Source organism: Nothoprocta perdicaria, unplaced genomic scaffold (assembly GCF_003342845.1).
Source record: "Nothoprocta perdicaria isolate Ctin4 unplaced genomic scaffold, notPer1 scaffold_52, whole genome shotgun sequence".
Classification (NCBI taxonomy): domain Eukaryota; kingdom Metazoa; phylum Chordata; class Aves; order Tinamiformes; family Tinamidae; genus Nothoprocta; species Nothoprocta perdicaria.
The window spans coordinates 2,557,441-2,577,934 of NW_020455777.1; the positions used below are offsets into that span (position 1 = coordinate 2,557,441).

The 20,494-nt window shown below is 36.8% G+C and overlaps 1 protein-coding gene across 1 annotated transcript in view; it reads left to right on the plus strand.

Annotated features, from left to right (window-relative positions):
• The window catches only part of AHI1 (Abelson helper integration site 1), a 79,360-nt gene that overhangs the window by 25,868 nt on the left and 32,998 nt on the right, over nt 1-20,494 (plus strand). The window contains exons 17-18 of the mRNA XM_026048222.1: nt 822-1,024; nt 11,208-11,325. Coding sequence (XP_025904007.1) covers nt 822-1,024; nt 11,208-11,325 — 321 coding nt within the window. The remainder of the gene's footprint in view (nt 1-821; nt 1,025-11,207; nt 11,326-20,494) is intronic.

A 20,494-nucleotide genomic window follows, 5' to 3' on the forward strand; every position in this document is an offset into this window, starting at 1 on the left:
TATGTGTTTATATTTAGAGATCACACTGGTAGTTATTTCTGTTGTCTGACTTTTTAATGAAGTCACTGATGACAGTAAGACTTTGTGTAGGTTGTGGTCTTTTCTCTGTTGCCTGTACTAACTTTTTGTTCCTTTTTTGGTTAAAAGCACACTCTTTCAGAAGATGCTCTTACTGCGCTAGAGTTGGAAGAGTTAATCATATAGTAATACTAAGTTTAGTCACTGGCACAGTTTTTAAGGCTCTAGTGGTAACAATGTTCTGCATAGATCAAAGCTTTATAAATATCCTAGGCAAAACTTATGTGAAGAATCCTGTTAACCTTTGTTGGCCTAAGACCAAAAAATAAAAGTTGTTAAATCAAGATGTTGTTTAAATGAGAGCAAGATAACCATCATCAGAAGTATCCTCTTCAGGGAGTTAGGCYGCCTCCCGAGGAGGACTCTTGTGCCTGTATATTTATTTAGCACCATTTGAGTTTTTCAAGTATAGTAAGCTCCTGAACTAGGCTGAAAAAAGTTGTAGCTCATGGAGAGCAGCAATGTTTATCAGCAGTACAATAACATCAATTCATTCTGAGCATTCACTGAACACAAATTAATGGAGGGAAGGCATCGTTATTGTGAGGAGTTAGGATTGCCCAGCGTRTCATTCTGAAGTTCTCCCAGTAGTGCTGCTACACATTGATAGTCTTTCTGTAAAGACATGTCTGACTATGACAGTGACCATTCAAATTAGTTGTTTTCTWTTTGTTGTTGCAGTTGTTTATCTTTTTAATAACATTTAAGGTTTCATCTGACATGAATATTRTTTATTTCTACAGTTGCACAGCTGGAAGCTGAAATTGTAAAAGATCTTAGTTCAACAGTTACAACAGCTGCACCAAGAGGGCCACAAATTTTTAGCAGTTTTTCTGAAATTCCTACACAACAGAGTTCAACAATTTCTCCAGCAGATCAGTTTGTCAACGTTGCAAGAGCATCAATGAGAATGAGGAAGGTGAAACAAAAACTTGATTCTGTTACAGTAAGTGATTTTTTTTTTTTCTTTTTTTTTTCTTTTTTTTTTTTCCTCTCTTTTCAAGGAACATGTCATTTCCTTAGTCACTGCTGATATTCTGGGACAGCTGGCCATAACACTGTGTACATACATACATATATATATATATACACACACACACACATATACATAGTATTTGTTCTGGAAATGGTGTGTGTCTCACTAGTACTAATGCACTTAAAAGTGCCTGTTCTGAAGAGATTAATGACATAAAGCTAAGTTACTTTAGTTTACCAGGTTTCAGTGACAGGGGATTCTTTCATTGATTCCTCTTTCCATTTATATGATGTACTACCCAGACCATTACCACTAAGCTTAATAAATTACATCTTTTTTTTGTCTATTCACCTTTAAAATGCAGAATATTCCTGAATTGCTCTCTGCAGGTGTTAATTGCTGGTTAGAGTGACATGCACTATGTTTGATTTTGTGCTTATTATTTTTCATTTTTTAAGTTCTTTAGAGCATATATTAATTTCAGGTAGCTTTAGATTCTCTCTGTGTTAATAATTAACAAAGCTCAAAAGATTAGTAGATGAAAGCAGTTGTTGCTGTGGACCTGTAGCTACACTCATCAGGCTCCCAGGATTTTGCTTTGAACTAGGTCTAGTCTCATTGCCTGACCTGAAAATCCCAACTATGTGTGTGGTTTGAAATGATCTAAAGCTAATCCAGAGCTGAGGAGTTTGAAGGGAGCAAGTTCACTGTGGGCAGAATCCTCATCAAGGTCTCCGACACAGTCTTCCAAAGCCTCTTCTCACAGACCACGTGTATGGGAGACGTTAGAAAGGAGTCTCTCCCCTACGACGGCCTTTGAAGTGGGGGAAGTGGAGCTCTAGCACGTGCTCAGGGAGTGTAGACAGGAAGGTTGGTGYTAGGCAGTGAAAATGGAAAGGGCAGAAGACATTTCTTGTGGTAAAGTCTATTCCTTGCTTGTTTTTCCAGCCTCTACTGAATGCAGTGTGTTTATCTGCATTCCCATCTCGCGCTGTTATGATACATGCTGCAGACTCATAGTGTCTGAGCTGTGGTAGGGCATCCCTTTCCATCCTCTCTGGGGTACCTGATGTGCAGCTGATACCACGTGTATTGGTACCCCACTGAAACCAGGAATAAAAGGAGCTCAGTACCCACAAACCCCTGCCTGCCTAAACCCAGACCAACCTGGAGCAGCAGAAGTAGCAGCAGAATCACAAAGATTTGAGGGCTGATGGATGCAAAGGTACAAATGCCATTAGCTCTTCGTAGAGTATAACGAGTGCTTCAGGGTGCAAGGGAATGCTTGATAGTTCAGGAGCATTTGTGCTCACAGGAATATTTCATGGTGGGGCAGCCCGCTCATTGGTCTGGATTCTTATGCCCCTGATAAGGATCAGGTTGCATCAGAGGTGCACACCTGGGGGTTCTCATATGCAAGAACTGGGTTTCCTCTGGATAAAACCAAACAGAAGAACTACTCTGCGGTGCAAAGCAGTGCACAGTAAATGAGAATGACTATAGGATGCCCTTGAAAGATGTGTTACTTCTCCATGTTAAAATGCTAACGTAGATAGATGTATCCTTACTTTCCTTTTCCTGGAAAGATAACACATGGCAAAATTGCCGATGGATTGAAATATTGCTTAATGCTGTTCCACCTGGAAATGTTTTACAACGTGACTTTTCAGTGAATCACAGTTGGTGCTTCTGTCTTGCCTTGCAGGCACAATGCAGGAGTAATATTTTTCTTTCGCAGTGGAATTTTTGTGAAAGGTTTAACGCCGCTGCACTTTGCAACTAACAGTAATCATACTTCCACTTCACGTTTACTTAATCCAATCTGCCCAGCTGGGAATAGTTAAACAAAAACAATTATGTGACTGTTGTTTTTTGAGAATCGCACACCTAACTTTGTGCCTTCAGAATTCCAGTGGAGTGGCACAACTTGAATGAGAAAGCAGTGTACTTAAAGTTAAACTAGTAATTCCATGTGTAGCAGAACATACAAAGTTTGATTTTCTGCAGTTTTCATTTGTGTCTTTTTTTTTTTTGGACTTGGTAATACTTAGCAAAGTTTGTCTGCCAGATTTTGCCAACTTTTCTGTTAATGTAGAGACTCATTTAGTTTTTGTTTTCTAGTTTACTGTTTGTTTTAAGGAAGTTTTAAAGGACATCATACTTTTGAGACCTATTTTTTTCTGTTCAGATAGAGTGAAATTCAAATGGAAAGGTTTAAAGTGTCCTGGGGATTGAGAAGCAATCAATGTGAGTACAGAAACCTCATTTTGTTAGGAACTCCAGGATAAATGTTGACTGTGAAGTACTTACAAGGGAAATTAATAAAAACATACACATATTGCCAATAACATTACTTCCCAAACTAAACACTGTAGTTATTTCAGGACCAGTTTTAATAAGCTTGCAATTACATGTTTTGACCTTAATCAGCATATTTAAATGTTTCGTGTTTGATATGCTCTTTGACTATGCTCCATTTGTAAAGACATTTATAAGCTCACATAGCAAGTACTAGTTCAAAAATGCTGTTATTTAAAAATACTATCTTTTTTTTGATATCTTTTTAATTTTAAAAATGGGCTCAACTTTTTAAAATTTAAAACACTTTTCCATATAGATTTTTTTAATCTCTTCCTTTGTTATCATTAATTTAAATTTGAAGAATTTTATGTTTGAGTGTSAAACCAAGAACAGTAGTTATGCGTAATTTTTCCCTGACATCTATCCTACATGATTTGATGACAAAAATCCATGGCAACATGATCATGTTAAATCATTCAAATCCTGAAAATATATCAACTGAATATATCTTGAAAAATATAAAAATCCTGAAAATATATCAACTTCAAAGTGTAATTTTTCTACTCATGTCTAATATGGATTCTCACGCCTGGGCCTTGTCACAGACACACAGGGATCACCCTTTGCAGCAAGCAGGTTGTGGGGACATAACCCGGTAGACAGTAAGTGTGGCCTGAGTCAAGCCTGGGCACGTGTTCTATGAGATGAAGGTATTGGAGTGAAGGTATTGAAACAGCAGAGAGGTCTTAGTGTGTAATATATATATATAATATATATGTATGTATGTGTATATATATATATATATATACACACTTAGCAGCAGTAGCCAGTGGCTATAGAAATAACTTGCAAGTGCCACATTTGGAAATCTGCACCTTAGACGTCTAAGTGCCTCCTTTCCAGGTATTTTAAAAGTAATCTCTTTGTTTTTCTTCTTGCTACCTAAACAGGAGCCTTGATGAATGATAGAGAAGTTCCTCCTCTGTTATGATGTTCCCATTCTTGCCCAGAAAATATGCAATTAGGGCAAAGATTTGAGTACTGGGCTAAAGCTGTAGCAGTTCACTATAGCTGCTGCATTTTGCTGCATTCCAACCTGTGTATTCAAAGTTTACTGGTGTCGTATTTGATTCTTTATGAAATTCTTTATAAAACTAGAATGGAGAGTTGGCTTCTTGGCCCTATACAGGGCTTCTTGGCCCTGACAGCTATAGTCAATCTTGGCAGCAGTTATTATTTGCCTCTGCCTCAAGGAACTAATGGTAATATATGCTCTGTTCATAATGGTTTTTAATAGGAAAGCACTTAACCCACAAGTGTACACTTAACATCTCTAGTCATCAGAAGAACTCCTAAATGGTTTTCATTCCGTGTTGCTATTTATATATTTAAAATTTCACTTCCATCTAGCAGTCAAAGTACCTGGTTATAACTTTTCMTAATGAGAAGGTAATACATATTACATAGTTATAGGGATGTTTAAAGGTGTAACATCCTAGCTGTGATGTTATACTTTTTAAATATTAAAACTGTCAAGCAATAAACTAAAAAATGCTTTTTAGAATTTAAGAACAAAAGCTATATACACTCTGTACTACTCATGGTACTTGTCTCTCTAATATGTGAATACTTCAAAATAATTAAAATGTTTTTTTTTCGAGCCCTATGTAGAGTGCCTTTCTTTATGGCTTTGGACTAGAGTCTCATAGTTTTTTGTTGTTCTTGTCCTTTATGAACTTTCTACTCTGAGCATTCAAAGTCAYGACAGAAAACAGATAAAATCAAAGTGTATATATTGACACCTGATTTGCAAGTTTTCAAGCGATGCATATCTGTCAATTTTCAGCAGGTGGGATTTGATCTATAACATTTATTATATGTAACTGTACAATTTGCAGACCTGTAAACGGATACTTTTCCACTATGTGCATACTTGTATAAAAGCAGTTATTAAAATAGTATTCTTTTCAGAATGCTAGCTGCAGATGAGGCCAGTAGGATTGGTTGATTTTCTGGATTTTGAATGCTTGCTRTTTTTYCTTTTTCTTTAATGAAGCACTAGCCAAACAATGTGGGAAGGAAGATCGTGTCTTGTTACTTAGGAAATCCAGGCTCAACCCATGTATTGAACACAGTAATTCGCTACGGCCAATAGTAATAAGTAATTAGTTAATTATTTCTGAACAAGAATCTGGTCAAATTAAAAGTAATTTAAACAAGAGCAGACAGATCTTAGGAGGTACGAAAAAACTTGAATAGAAGGAGGCTGTGCTGGTYACAGCTCTCAGCTTTGCAAGAAGGATAGGTGGATTTGACTGAGATGGGAAGTGTGATTAGAAAATACAGAAAATCATTAATAATATGTGGAAAAAATGTTTTTTTTCTGTTTCTCACAAATGAAATGAGGGCAAATATGATAAGTTAGGGAGTTTGAAGTTTTGGATAAGTTTGAGTTGTTAATCCATTAATTTTGTCAACTTTAATTCCAAGACCTACAATTACACATCATTCTACTACAATTACACATCATTCTAAATTGCAGATAGATAATGTTTCCTGTGCTAGGAAAGGCAAAAATATTTCTTTGTGACAATATTCCTAATTTAGCAAAATTTTAGTCTAAGCATTCTTCATTTTAGCAGGCATTAGATGACATATAGAACAACACAGAGACATGAAAGAAAAGAAATCTTTATTTTGTAGATGAGGAATCTTTGGCACAAATGTGACAGGAGTAGCTATGTAAGTCCTGTCTTCATATTAATTTGTATAGACTTGCAATAATTTGTTACTCTGCAGTAACTGCTGGTGAGCAGTTACCTCGGGCCAGGTAACACGTTCTCAGCAAGCGCTGCGGCTTGGTGGTAGTGGTCTGATCCTCAGCGACACTAAGGTCTCTAATTAGAACTCTGAAATCTCACTTYGCTAACGATGTAGCTAATGGACTAAAATGTCTCTTTATTGATATGTCTGTACTTTCAAATATTGGGTTATGGAGATACTTCTGAATTCATTGAATACATAATTTATGTGTAATTATGTAATTATCATTACATATTATTATGTAATATGTAATATGTAGTATGTAATATAATACATAGTATATATATGTATCATATTATGTTATATAGTAATAATAATATTATGATTATATAATAAGGGTTTTTTCCTCTCTATGRACCTTTTTAGCCTTAGCGATAGATGCGGGATTCCCCATTTGAAGCTATTTCTGTATTATTTGTCAAGGTCTTTAATGTTAAAAGTTAAGGAGGAGCTGTGTTAACCTTTTGGATACACAAATTCCTGTTACACGCTGCACATGATTCTGCTRCAGGCTGAGGTTGCCTGTTTTGGTGCGACTCATGCCTTTGCATCCATGTGCTCACGGCCTTTACTCAAGGGACGGGGGTGGCCTGGAGGAATCTAGGTGTTATCCTAGGTGCTGCCCTAGTCCAGGGTTACCCTTTCAGCTGTGCTGTAGTCACAAGGTACCAACTTCTAATTCTTGCTGGCAGCATTATTCATACAGAGGTCTAATTGAATGCTAGTAAAGTACAGCTAGTTGAGACGGAAGATTTAGTTCCACTACTTATAGTGGTAATTCTCTGTTCTCTCTTCATAGCCATCTATTTTGCTCATGTTTTCTATAGAAAACATGTTATGAGGAATGTGTTGCACTAATTTTCAGCAAAAATATGTAGCCATTACAGTTATTTTACTGGAGGATAAAATAAAATTATGTAGTCATTTAATAAAACATGTATGGACTTTGCTGATCAGTCCTTCAATTCTGTTTCCTGTTTCTCTTAGTCTTCTCTCTGTGGATGTTTGCACAGGGTTAAGGAAAAGTTACTCACTGTTTGTTTTTTTTCTCTGCCGAACAAAATAAATAGGGATATCTGAGTAATGCTGTGTTTGCTCATATCATAGAGCAGAAAAAGCTAGATTCGCTCACGCTGGTGAAAGAAAACAATTTTATATCATCTTGTGCCAGCTGGCTTGCGGTCGCCAAGGTGTGAGGAAAGCAGCTTTCATTAACAAGACGGAGCTAAATGAACTTTCAGTGCAAGAATTACCTTAAACACACACTGATTCAGCTCACCTCAGAGCACTGTTGGACCGCAGTAAATGTATTACGGGACGATGGGTGCAGAAGGGAACGTTCTCCCTTGGCTGCACCATCCTTGCATGAATTCCCTCATGGCCCGAGTAAGGTGCTGTAGACTGAGAGGAAAAGAAGCGTAGGCAGATTTTTAAAAWGGGGTTTTAATAAGTTTCCACAGATTCCTTTTGCTTTTTATTAGATGAGCAGTTTGTTTCTCATTCAAAAAAAAAAAAAAAAGGGGGGCTAAGTTGATATAGTTTCATGCCAAACTGCTGCTTATTCTGATGCAATATGGTCAGTTTTTTTATAGCTGCCTCTCTTTATTATTATGTTAGAGTTAAGATGTAGAATAATCAAATTAGGACTTCTCAGTATAAGAAATTAGATTACATTTTGTCTTTATACACATCATTTTTCAATCAATTCAGTGAGTGCCAACCTGCTTATAGAAAGTCACTTTTTTGTTCATGATAATAATAATGATAATAATAATGTTCAGAAAACTTACCTAGAGAGGATCTTATATGATGGGAAAAGACTAGACTGAAAAAAAAGTGGAGGTGGAAGAAGGAGGAGAAATTGTTATGCTCACATTGTTAAGTCTTGCAGTTTTCCCTGTTTTTTTAATCTCATGAAATTCACTTTTAATGTGAAAACTAGTTCCACTGAAAATGTATATTTGCATAATTTGCATAGAGCTGCTCTATCAGACAAAAAATGAAAATGCAAATCAGCTTTGCTTAAACTTGGCAAAAACATGCAGTTTTTTTCTTCTTGTTTCTGCAAAAACTACATTAATTTTATAACTTAGTTTTACCCAATTTTTGATGGTAGTAAACCATGTCTTTAATAAAGATGTGGTTTTTGCATGAAGCAAGCAAAGTCTGTTGTGAAAAATAAGTGGATTGATGGCTGGCTCTCTTAGCCAACTTTGCTCGTTGTTGTAAAGGTATTTAGCAATCCCTTCCCACAGCATGAATTTCAAAAATACCGATTACTTCACTCTGTCTCTTCTGTAGGTAGCYTTGTATGTGTCTGTTGTAGGAAAATTTATTACTTCTCATAGCTAGTAATATCTCTTTTGGAAGCAGTCCTGCTAAACCATTCATCCTCAACTGTTAGCTGGATGCTTCCTTCCTCTCCTACAGTGGTGCACTTTTCTCTTTGGTCCTTTTAGAATTTTAAATAATATTTAAGAGCTAGTGCCGAGAAGATCTTAGAAACGCTGAGCCTGCATTTACTCCACACAGGCAGGCTTTTATGGCTGAGCTTCACTGCCTTTAAAGAGGAATGAGTCACTCGTGTGAGACTTCTTAAATTTAAAACTTTTCAAACTTCATTTGAATATCTCTTTTATAAAAGCCTTTTTTGGCTTATTATTTTAAGGGCTTGGAAAGGAAGGAAGGATAGTAAGATAGAACTTGGTTTGCATTTTAAAAGGGCTGATTTTCTTAAAGGGAAAACTTCAGGAACCTATTTAATCTTCTAATGTACACTTCTGTTTGGCATGTATAATGAGTGTATTTGAGTACTACAGCAGGAAGATAGAAGTGAATTAAATTCTGTACAGATATAATTTACATACAGATTTTCATATCTCTCTGCTCAAGTACCATAATCAAGACAAGTTTCTCCTGATTTTTTCTTCTAGGGCGATTCAGAAAAAGTATCTGCAAGTGCTGGTCTTGAATAGTTTGCTGTGCTGGGTTTAGCTTGATTTCCAAAGGCTGATAGATTCCAACCTTCCTCATTCCATAGTAATTTCTGAATCAATGGATTGATAACAAACAAATTTGAACATAAATTGCAGGACCTTTCATGGGGTGGCTTCCCCGGACGATATACACGGGTTTCACTCATTGAGGAAGAAAATATATCAGTCGTCCAGAAATTCATGCAGGAGGGGGGTCTTTCACAATACAGTTAACAGTCAGTAAAAGAAGATGAAACATTGGAAAATGAGGATTGACGGGTTTTCTGCACTTTAGTAAGCATCTAAACTCAGAATAGCTTTCTACCTTATTTGTTCAAACCAAAGAAAACTTACATATGTAACATAAAAAGCGCCTGAGTAAACATAAAATATAAAAATATTGTTTTTATTCAGAAACACAATCCTCTCTATTCTGCCTACATTTCACAATTACTATTTTTAACATTCAGTTGAGTTCATGCACTCCAGTAAAGTCCAGCTGTTATACTTTTGTATCATGTTCAGAGCTTAATCTGATTTTCTGTTTTGCTTTTCCTTGTCAGTTTGGGAAAATAGCTCATTACAGTTGCATGCGATTGCTGAGACAGTACTCCATTTTACGGAGTAAAAAGACAATTCTTATCACATACTTTTCAGTAGAAATACATACTATTGCATGAAAACCACATACAGTAAGATGAAGGTCTAGTGTAGTAATAATTTAACATATATATGTTAAATATATATAATTATAGCCATAATTATAATTAATTTATGGATAATATTGCCCTAAAAATGTGTGGTGTAACCTGCAAAGGTTTTTGAGATAATGGACAGTCACTTACCTGAAAGTTTGCATCAAGCTTTGATTAAATATTAGTATTGAGGTCCAAGGGATGTAAGCACACATGCAAGTATACTTATATTTAAACATGTGTAAGTGTGTATATTTTGGCATTATTCAAGCCTGTTGAATTGCTTTATGTCTCTTATATGACCAAATTGTTGTATATAAATTATACAACCTTTGGAAAAGGGTTATTGTTTCACTTTATTTTCACTCTGTCCGTTTCTTTAAATGAAAGTTAGACTCCAGTAAGTTAGAAACTCATCGTTGTTATAGTTTGGCTCCCAGCTATGGCTGGAAAGTCTGAAATAAAGCCAAAAGACTGTTCCACTGAGTGTGGGCTTTCACATGGATTAAGCGGCACATTTCTTCTAAATTACAGAATAAGTTTGATTTCCTTTTTAAGGATTATTGTGTAAATCACTATTTAAAAAGCTTTTGCATATAAATTTGTCTTAAAGATAATTAAGAATATTTAAAATCTCTTTTCCTTTCCTTGTGGATATATTATGAAGGCAGCCAATAAAATACAGTTAACAAGCACTATAAGTCTGCAACTGATCATGTAAAAAACTTCAGATTGTCATAACATATTATCCTAGAGGGTCTGTGAAAAAAAGGATAAGTCTTGTTTCTACTTTGTGATAGCTGCATGTGTGCAAAGAACTTCTTAGCAAATTTTATTTTATCCATCTTTGTTATTATGGAAATAAGGACATGTACTGCAGGTGCCTTTTGTGTAGCTTGCATAAAGAAAGTGCCTGGTGTTTTGGTGTCYGAATGCTATATTAGTTTGCACAAATCAATTTTGACATAGGATGGGTTTAACCTTTTTCATTTGCTCTAGTACAAAATTATCTATTAGATGCAGTAGTGTACAAATGCTGAATTGAGAAGCTATTCTGTTTGTGACCATATGAAGTTGCCAATTCATTTTTTTCAGTTGTTTTCACTGCTTGCTATTTTCAATGTCCAGATGTAAACATGGAATTCTATTTATAGTGCTGGCATTTTTTTTAATATATGTATTCAAATATTCTACAAAAAAAGTGAAAATTTTTGCCATCTATTTGWCTCTGTTTTTTCTCCTCCTTCCCTAGAATCTAATACTTATTTAGAGTAAACAAATATTTCTCTTTTAGCTGTTGCATCAGCAAGTAACCCAGGAAATTACACTTCATCTTCTGATTTGCCTTTCCTCTTACAGGCAAGCTCAAATCTCTTGCTTCCTGCGCCATCGTTGCTGTCTCCAGACTCCAAGTTAGGACTGTCAGGTGCCCTGAGCTCTCCACTGAATCCKCTGCAGCCTTTCTCTACGAAAAGTGGTGAGCTGCTTTTTTCATTTGACAGCTCTCTAGGTAATAACTTTTGAGATTAATTTTTCTCATTTAGGTAAATTTAGCTGTGAATCTCTCTTGTGGAGTGGCCAGGTGCTGTATGTGCCATTGTTTATACAGTGTACTGTCATACAATATTGATATTTCTTCCTTTTTTTTCAGTTTTTTTCTTTTAAATTCAAGCTCTACACTTACTTATTAATATTTTAAGCTCTTAAAGCAATATGTAATTACCAGCTTTTCTTAATTTAATATTTTGATTTTAAGTATATTGAACACAGCGCCAAAAAAAAAAAACTTTTTAAAAGCATTACACTTTGCAATTGTTTTAAATGTATTTTAGAGTTTGGTGTTTTGTAGTTATGAGAAAAAACTAAGCAATGAAATCATGCTCTTTTATGATACTTGTTTGTTTTGACAGTATCTTGTTAATCAAAATATTTAATAACAAAATAGATAATTTTATGTCTTTTGGGGGTTGCCTGTAAGAGATAAAATTATTTGCTTTGTTTCCCACTGTTTTCATTTTGTATCCCAGGGCAGAGTGGAAAGTAGTGGTGGGGAAACAAAAATATAAACTAAATATATTAATAGAGATTTAAAGCACAGATGGTAAAAATGGGAATTGTCTGTGTAATTAAAGTAAGATAATTTTCTTCATAAATGAAGTTGTAATTACTGTGTAAAAAAAAAAAAAAAGGTATGGGCTAAAAGACTGATTACTCTCAGAATCACTCTTATCACTAATTCACTAGTGACCAACTACTATTTAACCTCTTTATTTCCATTTTTCTGTCTTAAAAGGAGAGTTGTTAAAGCCTTAATCTCACAACAGATGCTCACTATTTCCAGAGCATGAAAATCCTACAGGAACAGTAGAATAACTTTTCTATGACTATTTAAAGTCAGTGGACTATCCCTTTAAAGAAAATTAACACTGACCTTACGTTGTTGTAAGTGTTTATATCCAGTGTGTGCATTGTTTTGAGCAATATTATTTTCTTAATTTTTACTCTAGATAGAAGCACAGATAAATATRCAAATGGAGCCTTCTAATAGCATAATCAAACTTAAATATAGGCTGTTTGTGTGTGTTTCCTACAATGTTGCCTGAACATTTTAGCCCATTCTTCAAGCCCAGGTGGTTCCCAGCCTGTGCTGATGCATGGAGCGTTTCTTCCCCTGGTGCCAGACTTTCCCTTTCCCTTTGCACTTCATGCTATTCCTATCAACTCTTTGCTCCAGCCTGAGGTTCAGGGCAAGCATTTGATGCACGAGCCACTCCTCCCGACTTTGTATCATCCACAGACTTGCCGAGGGGAGGCCTTCCCTCCCTGCATCCCGGTCCTTACTGAAGATGCTAAGCAGTCCTGGCCCCGGTATTGACCCCTGGAGTCCAGCACTGGTGGTTAGCCTCCAGCTAGATTTTGTGGCACTGATTGCACCCCTYTGAGCCCTGCGGTCAATCCACCTCACTCTCTACTTATGCAGTCCATATGTCATCAGTTTATCTATGAGAACGTTATGGGAGACTGTTTTGAAAGCTTTGGTGAAATCATGATTAGCAACATACGCTGCTCTCCCCTGAATGCTGTGCAGTGCTGTGCAAGAGGTAGGTCATTAGATATATCAGGAGTGTGGTTAGAATTACTAGAAGTTACGTATTATTAGAAAAAGAAAAGTTGTAAGAGTTTCACAAATCATTATTACTGAAGTAGGTACCACAAAGCAGACACAAGACTTGCAGCTGAGTTAGGTTTTTTTTTGTATGTTAAATTCTGTGCATTTCATTAGTTAGATTTCCTTAAATCTAACAAAATTCTTTTAATTAAAGAAACTGATTTTTCTGGCCTGCCTTCTCACAAAGATCTTGTTAGGTTTGAGTGTGTTGTTTTTCTTAGTGATCATCCTGGTAGCCCATTAGGTCACCCAGACCTTTTCTGCAGGACCATAATTCTTTTTCTGTATCATATTTTCTTGTGCTGTTGCCTCAGTAATGCTGCACCTGAAACAGCTGATAGCCATCTCCAGGCTCTGTAAAGATTGCTAGATGTGTGGTTTTTGGAAAAAAATGATTTCTACTAAGTCTTATATTTTGTAATTTGGATTCTTGAAGTCTTGTGGTTGATCTTACACTTGACTTTCCTAAGTTTTTTTCCTCTGTCATATAAGAGATAGTTACTCAGTCCTTGGAAGTGGAATGTTGAACAAGTCCTAGGGAAGCTCTCCTAAAAATRCGGAATATTTAAGTTTCTGAAATAAGTTTCTTTTGGAAAATGTGTTTAATAGCTACCTGTAGTAGCCACAGTTGATGTTTTATCCTCCCCGCGCTGCATAGCTCAGCTCTTGCTTGTGTTTCAGGCTTATTTTCTCATATGCATCCCGTGGCAGTGCTCTGCAGCTCTGCACTGGGACACCATCCAGTATCCTCTCTCAGCCATTCCTGTCTTCTCCTGTTCTCATCTTTTGACCTTCTTTCAGGATAACCTGTTTCCTGGTTGTCAGGTTTCAAACAAATACTGAAGTAGCAAAAGCTCCAGCTTTCATTCTTCTGTTCTCTGAGAGATTTTAAAATTTGTACTGTTTTTTATCTTTTTCTTCCTTTGCCTTCCTCACGAAAATCCCAAGTGTCTTTGCACAGTGAAATCACCTCTTTACAACCTCCTATACTATTTTGCACTTCTGTGACGTGGCATGAAAGAATTGTCCACCTTTTTAGGCTTATTCAGCAGTCACTTTGGAGTTCAGTAACTCCGGGCAAGTTTTCTAAACTATATTTTAGCTTTCAAATAGTTACAATTAGCAGTGACTCTAATGGTTAACTGTATTGGAGACTGCAGTTTGGCTATAAATATTTGACAGGCTTTTTCACTAAAATTTTCACTTCAATAAAGCCAGGTAATTAAACTTGCTCTTAAAATTAATTATGTATGTGCTATAAACGTGATGGTTCTTGTATCTTAAAAAAATCTCAAAAACAAAAAACACACCACTTTGGCAAGGCTGAGCACAATTAGAAAGTTTCTCCCCATTAATGCAACTGACAGGCAAAGGTGTTTTCCACCTATAAAGTGAAAGTTTCAAAGGACTCTTTCCCACCCTTTGAACACMTTAACAAAATCGAGCATTGCTGTGCAGTGCTCCAATATGCTGGATAGACTATTTAAAATCCTTTTTTCAGGCCCAAGCAAACAGTGAAATCAAAAGTAGTGTATCAAAATATCAAAAGTATTTATGATTATCAAAAGCTAGGTAATCTCAAAATACCATACTGTCTCTCATTTTATTTTTTATTTTATTTTATTTTATTTTATTTGGAGAAAAAGGAAATAAACAAAATCCATATTTGTGCAGAGATGCTGCAGAAACGTTGTTAAAAAATAAACCCTCATATGCCTGCTAGTGTCATTGATTACTGCAGTATTATTAGTTTCGAGGCAACTTTTTTGAATGTTTTGTACAGCCTTCCCATCACTRTAATATCTATCTTTTGTGTGGACGTCATAGTCTGTGGAGGATTTAAAGGGGTTTTAATTTGCCAAACTATTATTTTGAGGATTTTTTTATAATGTTGTACTAATATTATGTGGAGTTATGAATTAGTGTCATTTCATGGGTTTCCTGTGTAGAAAAGCGTTATGACTTGATTATCAAAGCTGTTATGCCGAGTTTGTCCTCAGTTTGGGTGATTGCATGAGAAGTTAACATTTGGATATTAATGAAAGATAACTTTTCACCAGCTTTCAGTAAGGACTGCTTGAATAAACATTAGCCCCAACAACTTAAAAGTCTCCTCCATAAAAAAAAGGTCTGAACTTACTTTAAAAAACTAGTTCGCATCTAGGAAAATCGTTCGAATTCATTCTTCTGAATATTTGGACTTCACAGATTTACAACCAAACACTGATTCTTATGATACACAAGCTTTAAAAAGACAGAGTGAAGCTCAATTTCTGTTTTTATGGAATTAGATTTAAGATGTTGCAACTTACCAGAGGGTGACCAGCACCATTCCATCAATTTGCAAAGCAGATAAATTTTTACATGTTGTCACTTGCCAAGAAACATTAGATCTTCTGCTAGAGCTCACGTGTGTACAAGTAACATCAAACCTTGAGAAAGAATGGAAGCAAATTTTATATTACCTTTGAAACTGCCCGGTACTGGTATCAGCTGGAGTTCCAGCACAGTTTTGGTGGGATGGCAAGGGGACTGGAGGGAACTCCAAGTTGTTCTTAGTTATTCTGAGGTATCTAGAGCCCCAATTAGATTGTATGTGTTCTGATTATGGTTTGTATGTGTTCTGATTATGGCTCTTTTCCTTGACTTAGGTCTCCTTTATGGACTGAGCAAGACTAACAAAATATTGAGCTGGTCAAAGAGGAGAAAACGAGGCCATTGTGGCCTAATCATTTGAATCTCTTGTTATTAAGAGAATGTAGGAAAACTAAAGGAAAAATAAATAAATAAAAAAGCCTTGTTATACAAACTGCCATTGAAAATGTTATGTATAAAATGAACAAATAAATAAATTTTTTTAGTATTAGAATAGCGTCCTTTGAAAATGCACAGTAATAAAATACCCTAAAGACCTTCGAGAGTTAAGGTATTGAAAGAGATGACAATGTAGATATTAACTAGGCTGTGAGTGTATGTGGTGCATATATTCCAAGTATAACATGAAACACAGTATTTGTAACGTACCACTGGCTGTGTTTGGATACAGGTTGGTGAGGCTTTCAAAGGTGGCAAAAAGAATTAAYTGACAGACAGATGACTAAGAGAAAGCATTCGGTCTATCCAGCAGCACTGCAGCCTTTCCCACACTGCTGTATTTAAGTTATATAATACTGACCTTGAGGGTTTTTTTTTTTTTTGAAATGGGAGTGCCACTTGGATAAACCTGTTTACTGGGACCCGATTCATGCAAGCGAATTGAACAGCACACAGATCACTGAATATACCCATTTGTAATTTTTGATCCTAGTATAGTACTGCAAATGCTGTATCTTACCAAGTTTAAATAGGACTGAAATCCCTTTCTTTTCATTTTTAGGGGAGATCACTCTGCTCGGCTATGTGTTTTAAATGGGTGTGTGTAAAGTAGAAGGTAAAGAAAAGGCCTTTCAGTTTTGTCTTGAAAAATCTGTGAACATCCATTCACTGCTAATCTTGAATTTGTACTGCTTCCCAGACTCACCCAGCAGTTTAATTCAGATTTGATGTGAAGGGGAAAGCAGTTAAGCCTGCAAAGCTGTACAGACTGGAGCTTTAGAAATACAGTAGCATTTGCCATAATGTCTAATTTCTGCTGAGAGGACTTTCTGAGTCATTTGAGACATTCCCTTTCAGCCTTGCGCTTTCTTAACGTTGGGCAGGAGCACAGTGTGGTCAAATACATACGTAAGAGTGATTCAAAACCACCCTCTTGCTTGAAAATGGTCTGAGGGTAGTGCAAGATGCTAGGAAATGACAGTGATGGAAGCTAATTTGTATTGCTATTCTTATTCTCTGGAATCCTTTGAAAGGGGAAATAGGTAATGTTTAAGATAAATTACTCTTAAAAATTTATTAATATTGGTGAGTCTGCTGTGTTTTGTGATACTTATTAAGAAAATAATTAAATTAAATTATGATGCCTACACAAAAGAATTTAAGTACTTGTGATTTTATCCAGTGTTCTGATCTCTTGTTTGTCCTCACTGCTACAGAGGGAGAGCTTTGAGTTTGTTGTTCACGGTGGAGCTTGGATAATAACCTCCATTTTATTAGGCAATCTAGTGGTGAAAATCTCTTTAATTAGCATTCTGCTAAAACCTGACACACAGGAAGTTCCATATGAGCTTGAGGAAAAACATCTTTACAGGTTGCCCAGAGAGGTAGTGGAATTTGTGTCTTGGAGCTGTTCAGAAGCCRCCTGCACAGGATCCAGTGTGACCCTGTGTGAGCAGAGGGGTTGCGGTAAGTGGTCCAGGGGTCCCTTCCAGCCTCAGCCCTTCYGTGATTACGGAATGTGTTAGTTTGAATGGGCCCTGTACTGCGGAAAATGATCACTCCTTTCAAAGAATCCTTGTCTCTCACCTTTCATTTTGGGAAAAAGTACAAGAGAAAAGAGAGTAAGAAAAGAAAGTAAACTTTTTAAGCTTCTGCTGATTTGTTTTGGGGCAGAAATAATGAAAAGTTTAAAACATTTTTATCAAAGTTATTTTTCTTTGATGCAGACATTGCAGGATCCTGCTTATGGTTCCATTGCAACCTATTTTGCTCTACCATTTGAAGGCAAAGGACTTCAGTCTAGTGTCTCCCTTCCTTCCCTGCAAGTAAATCCCGGAGACACAGTTGTCACCCACAGCCAACCTCCGTACTCAGCTCCTTGGTCTTAGTGCTTCTCTTCAGGCACTAGAGCAACCTCCAGGATGCTCCATATTATACCTGGCCTGTGCAGTGAATAGGGGCTCAGAGGATCAAGCCAGGGCTCTGTCCCTTTGGTGGCCTTTTGGCCACGTGGGCAGACCTTGCGTGGGGCTCCGTGACCCTCTCGTGCTGGGGCCACCAGCACTGAGTGCCTGGGTCAGAGCTTTGGCCCAAGGCCCACGTGCATGGCCCTGTTCTAAGTGTTTGGTGTTTATATTTAGAAAATGAATAGAAAAAAATGAATTTTTAATTTGAAAACAAAAGATGGATAAATAGGCTCATCTAACCACAAAAATGTTCCAGCAGAGATGGTAAAGGCAGAGACAAAACCATTAACATTAATGACAATCTAGTTCTTCTATTTTAAAGGGCTGGTTATCCAGTTTCCTCTATCTGATTGATAAGCTGTTATAAATGTCAAAGAGTTTGTATTTTCTATTTCAACTTGCTAGAATTGTTTATACTGAGATCAAAGATACACATGTTCCTTTATTATATGTTCTTTTTCATGTTTCTTCTAGGCAAGTTAATTAAAATATTTCACTAAAAATTACACTAAATATAGAGCACAATAACAGATTCCAAGGACTTTATCAAAAGAACACCATTTATATTTACTTGAAATTGGTGTATGCTAGGGTAATTACTGCGCTGCCTTCAGGGTAAAGGAAGTGCTCTCAGCCAAATTATACAAGGGTGTGGATTAAATGAAGCATTACTCTCTGCTTGGCAGCAGTGGATGTAGATTGCAAAATCAGGGTGTGACGTAGCACTGTAGGAAGCCTCTGCCAAAAGTGATTTGGCCTGAGTGTGCCCTTAGTTTTTCAATTATGAGCTATCCTAAAACAACTAAATCTAATTAATTCCTAAGTAGAGAGGTCCTGTTAACCGTTTTCAGCCGGAGCTTGTTTGTACTTCCCAACAAAGCTTGCCTGTGTTTTTTGAGCTGCAGAGCCACAAACAGCAAAGGCTGACAACAGTGCACACCTAAATGCAATTCCAGCTGCTTTTGGAGGTGAAAGCGTGCGCCGCTCCTGCCCGAGGCCTGTGCAGTAAAACGACAACAAATAATTCCGGCAGAAAGCTCAGGTCAGCGAGGGGGCTCCCTGTGTAGCAACCAGCCTGGGTGAATAAGGTGAGCAAATTGATTCTCTGCGTTGCTCCAGTCCTCCTGGCCTTGTCATTCCCCAAGGAGATGGGAGAAGTGCAGAAAAGAGACCTTGTAGCTGCCACCGTGCCAGGAGGGAGGTTTCCTCCACCCTCCCAAACACGACTTCGATCCTTGAATTTCATTCCTACTTTTGAAAAATGAGCAAATACCAACACTGAGTTTTTAAGGTACATTATCCTTCCTTGTTTTGGTATGCATGCATGTATATTTTTTTAAATATTTTGAAATTTTCAGAAAGCTTTATTTTATAGAAATATTTTTCTTCTGTGTGAAACAGCTGGTTTTATAGGGATTCAAACACAATTTCTRTTCTACTTGCTAAAGCACCACGTTGGATGAAGAGCCAGCTTTTCTCACACAATTCATTCTGCTAGCTTAACTCATTTAAAATTAACTTTGGATGTTTTCTTYAATTTAACATTAACTTTAGGTGTTTAGCCTATTTAATATATGCATGTACAGTGGTAGCAAGTCATCTCATAGTAACTTGGTACTGATTCCGTTGATCCTCCAGAAACTGGTGGTAGAGGATCGTTGCTTGGGAAAACATTAAGAAAACAAAAGACATGCACAGAGAAATGAAGGATCTTATGGATGCCTGACTCAAATATTTCTATTGTCAAACAACGTTGTGACTTGATAACATTCTCAGGACTGCCCTCCCAGTAAGTTGCTTTGCTCCAACTGAGATGAGGGTTTCGTCAGCGCCCGCCTGTTCCCTGGTGGGGTTTGTTCTTGGTCCCAGGAGCTTGCAAGGAACAGTGGCTTTGTGGCCCACTGACCCCAAATGAGGTGGCCTTGGACCTGACATGTCACGGACGTGTCACTCCTTCAAGCTTTTCTTTGGGAGTTCTCCACACTCTTGAGACACTCAGTGAAAGAACCAACTGTGCAGATTCCTTCCTTTATCTTTCTCTTCACTAACCAGGCTCAGTCTCCGCAGTTTTTACTTCCTTGGCCAGAGAAAAGGATCAGATTGACATACAGACAATTAAAAAAAGAAAAAAATGGAGAATTAAAAAAAGAAACACTCTTTAGAGTATTCCTGCTCTGGGCCACTGTCTGTACTTTAGCTGGCTATGCTACCTTCTGGTGCCTAATTACTTGAGGTTTTTCCAGAGTTACTAAAGCACATGGCAATTACAGATCTTGATATAAGTCTTCCTGGAATCCGTTCAGAGCCTGACAGGCAGCAGACAGCTGCAGCTAATATGTCAATATATATAAACATGCTGTTTACTTAATACTAAATTGTGAGCATTTTTTCGTGCAATAAATCTCCTAGTACCAAAAGATATTCTGAAGATTCTTTCCTCTTCTACCATATTTCTGGTTTTTGCTGTTGCTATCCAGTACTAAAGCGTAAGAAGCAATTCCCCATTTTTTCCCTTGGCAAAATCTATAAATGCTTAGACTTGCTTTATAAGATGACATGTTTTTGTACTATTTTTTCAAGTGCCTGTTTTTCTGCTCCTTACATCTCCTTACATCTTTTTTTTTTTTYCCCCTTCATTTTGGATAACCACACTTAAGCAGAGCTCTCTTCTCTAATAAAAAAAAGGGCCTTCTTAT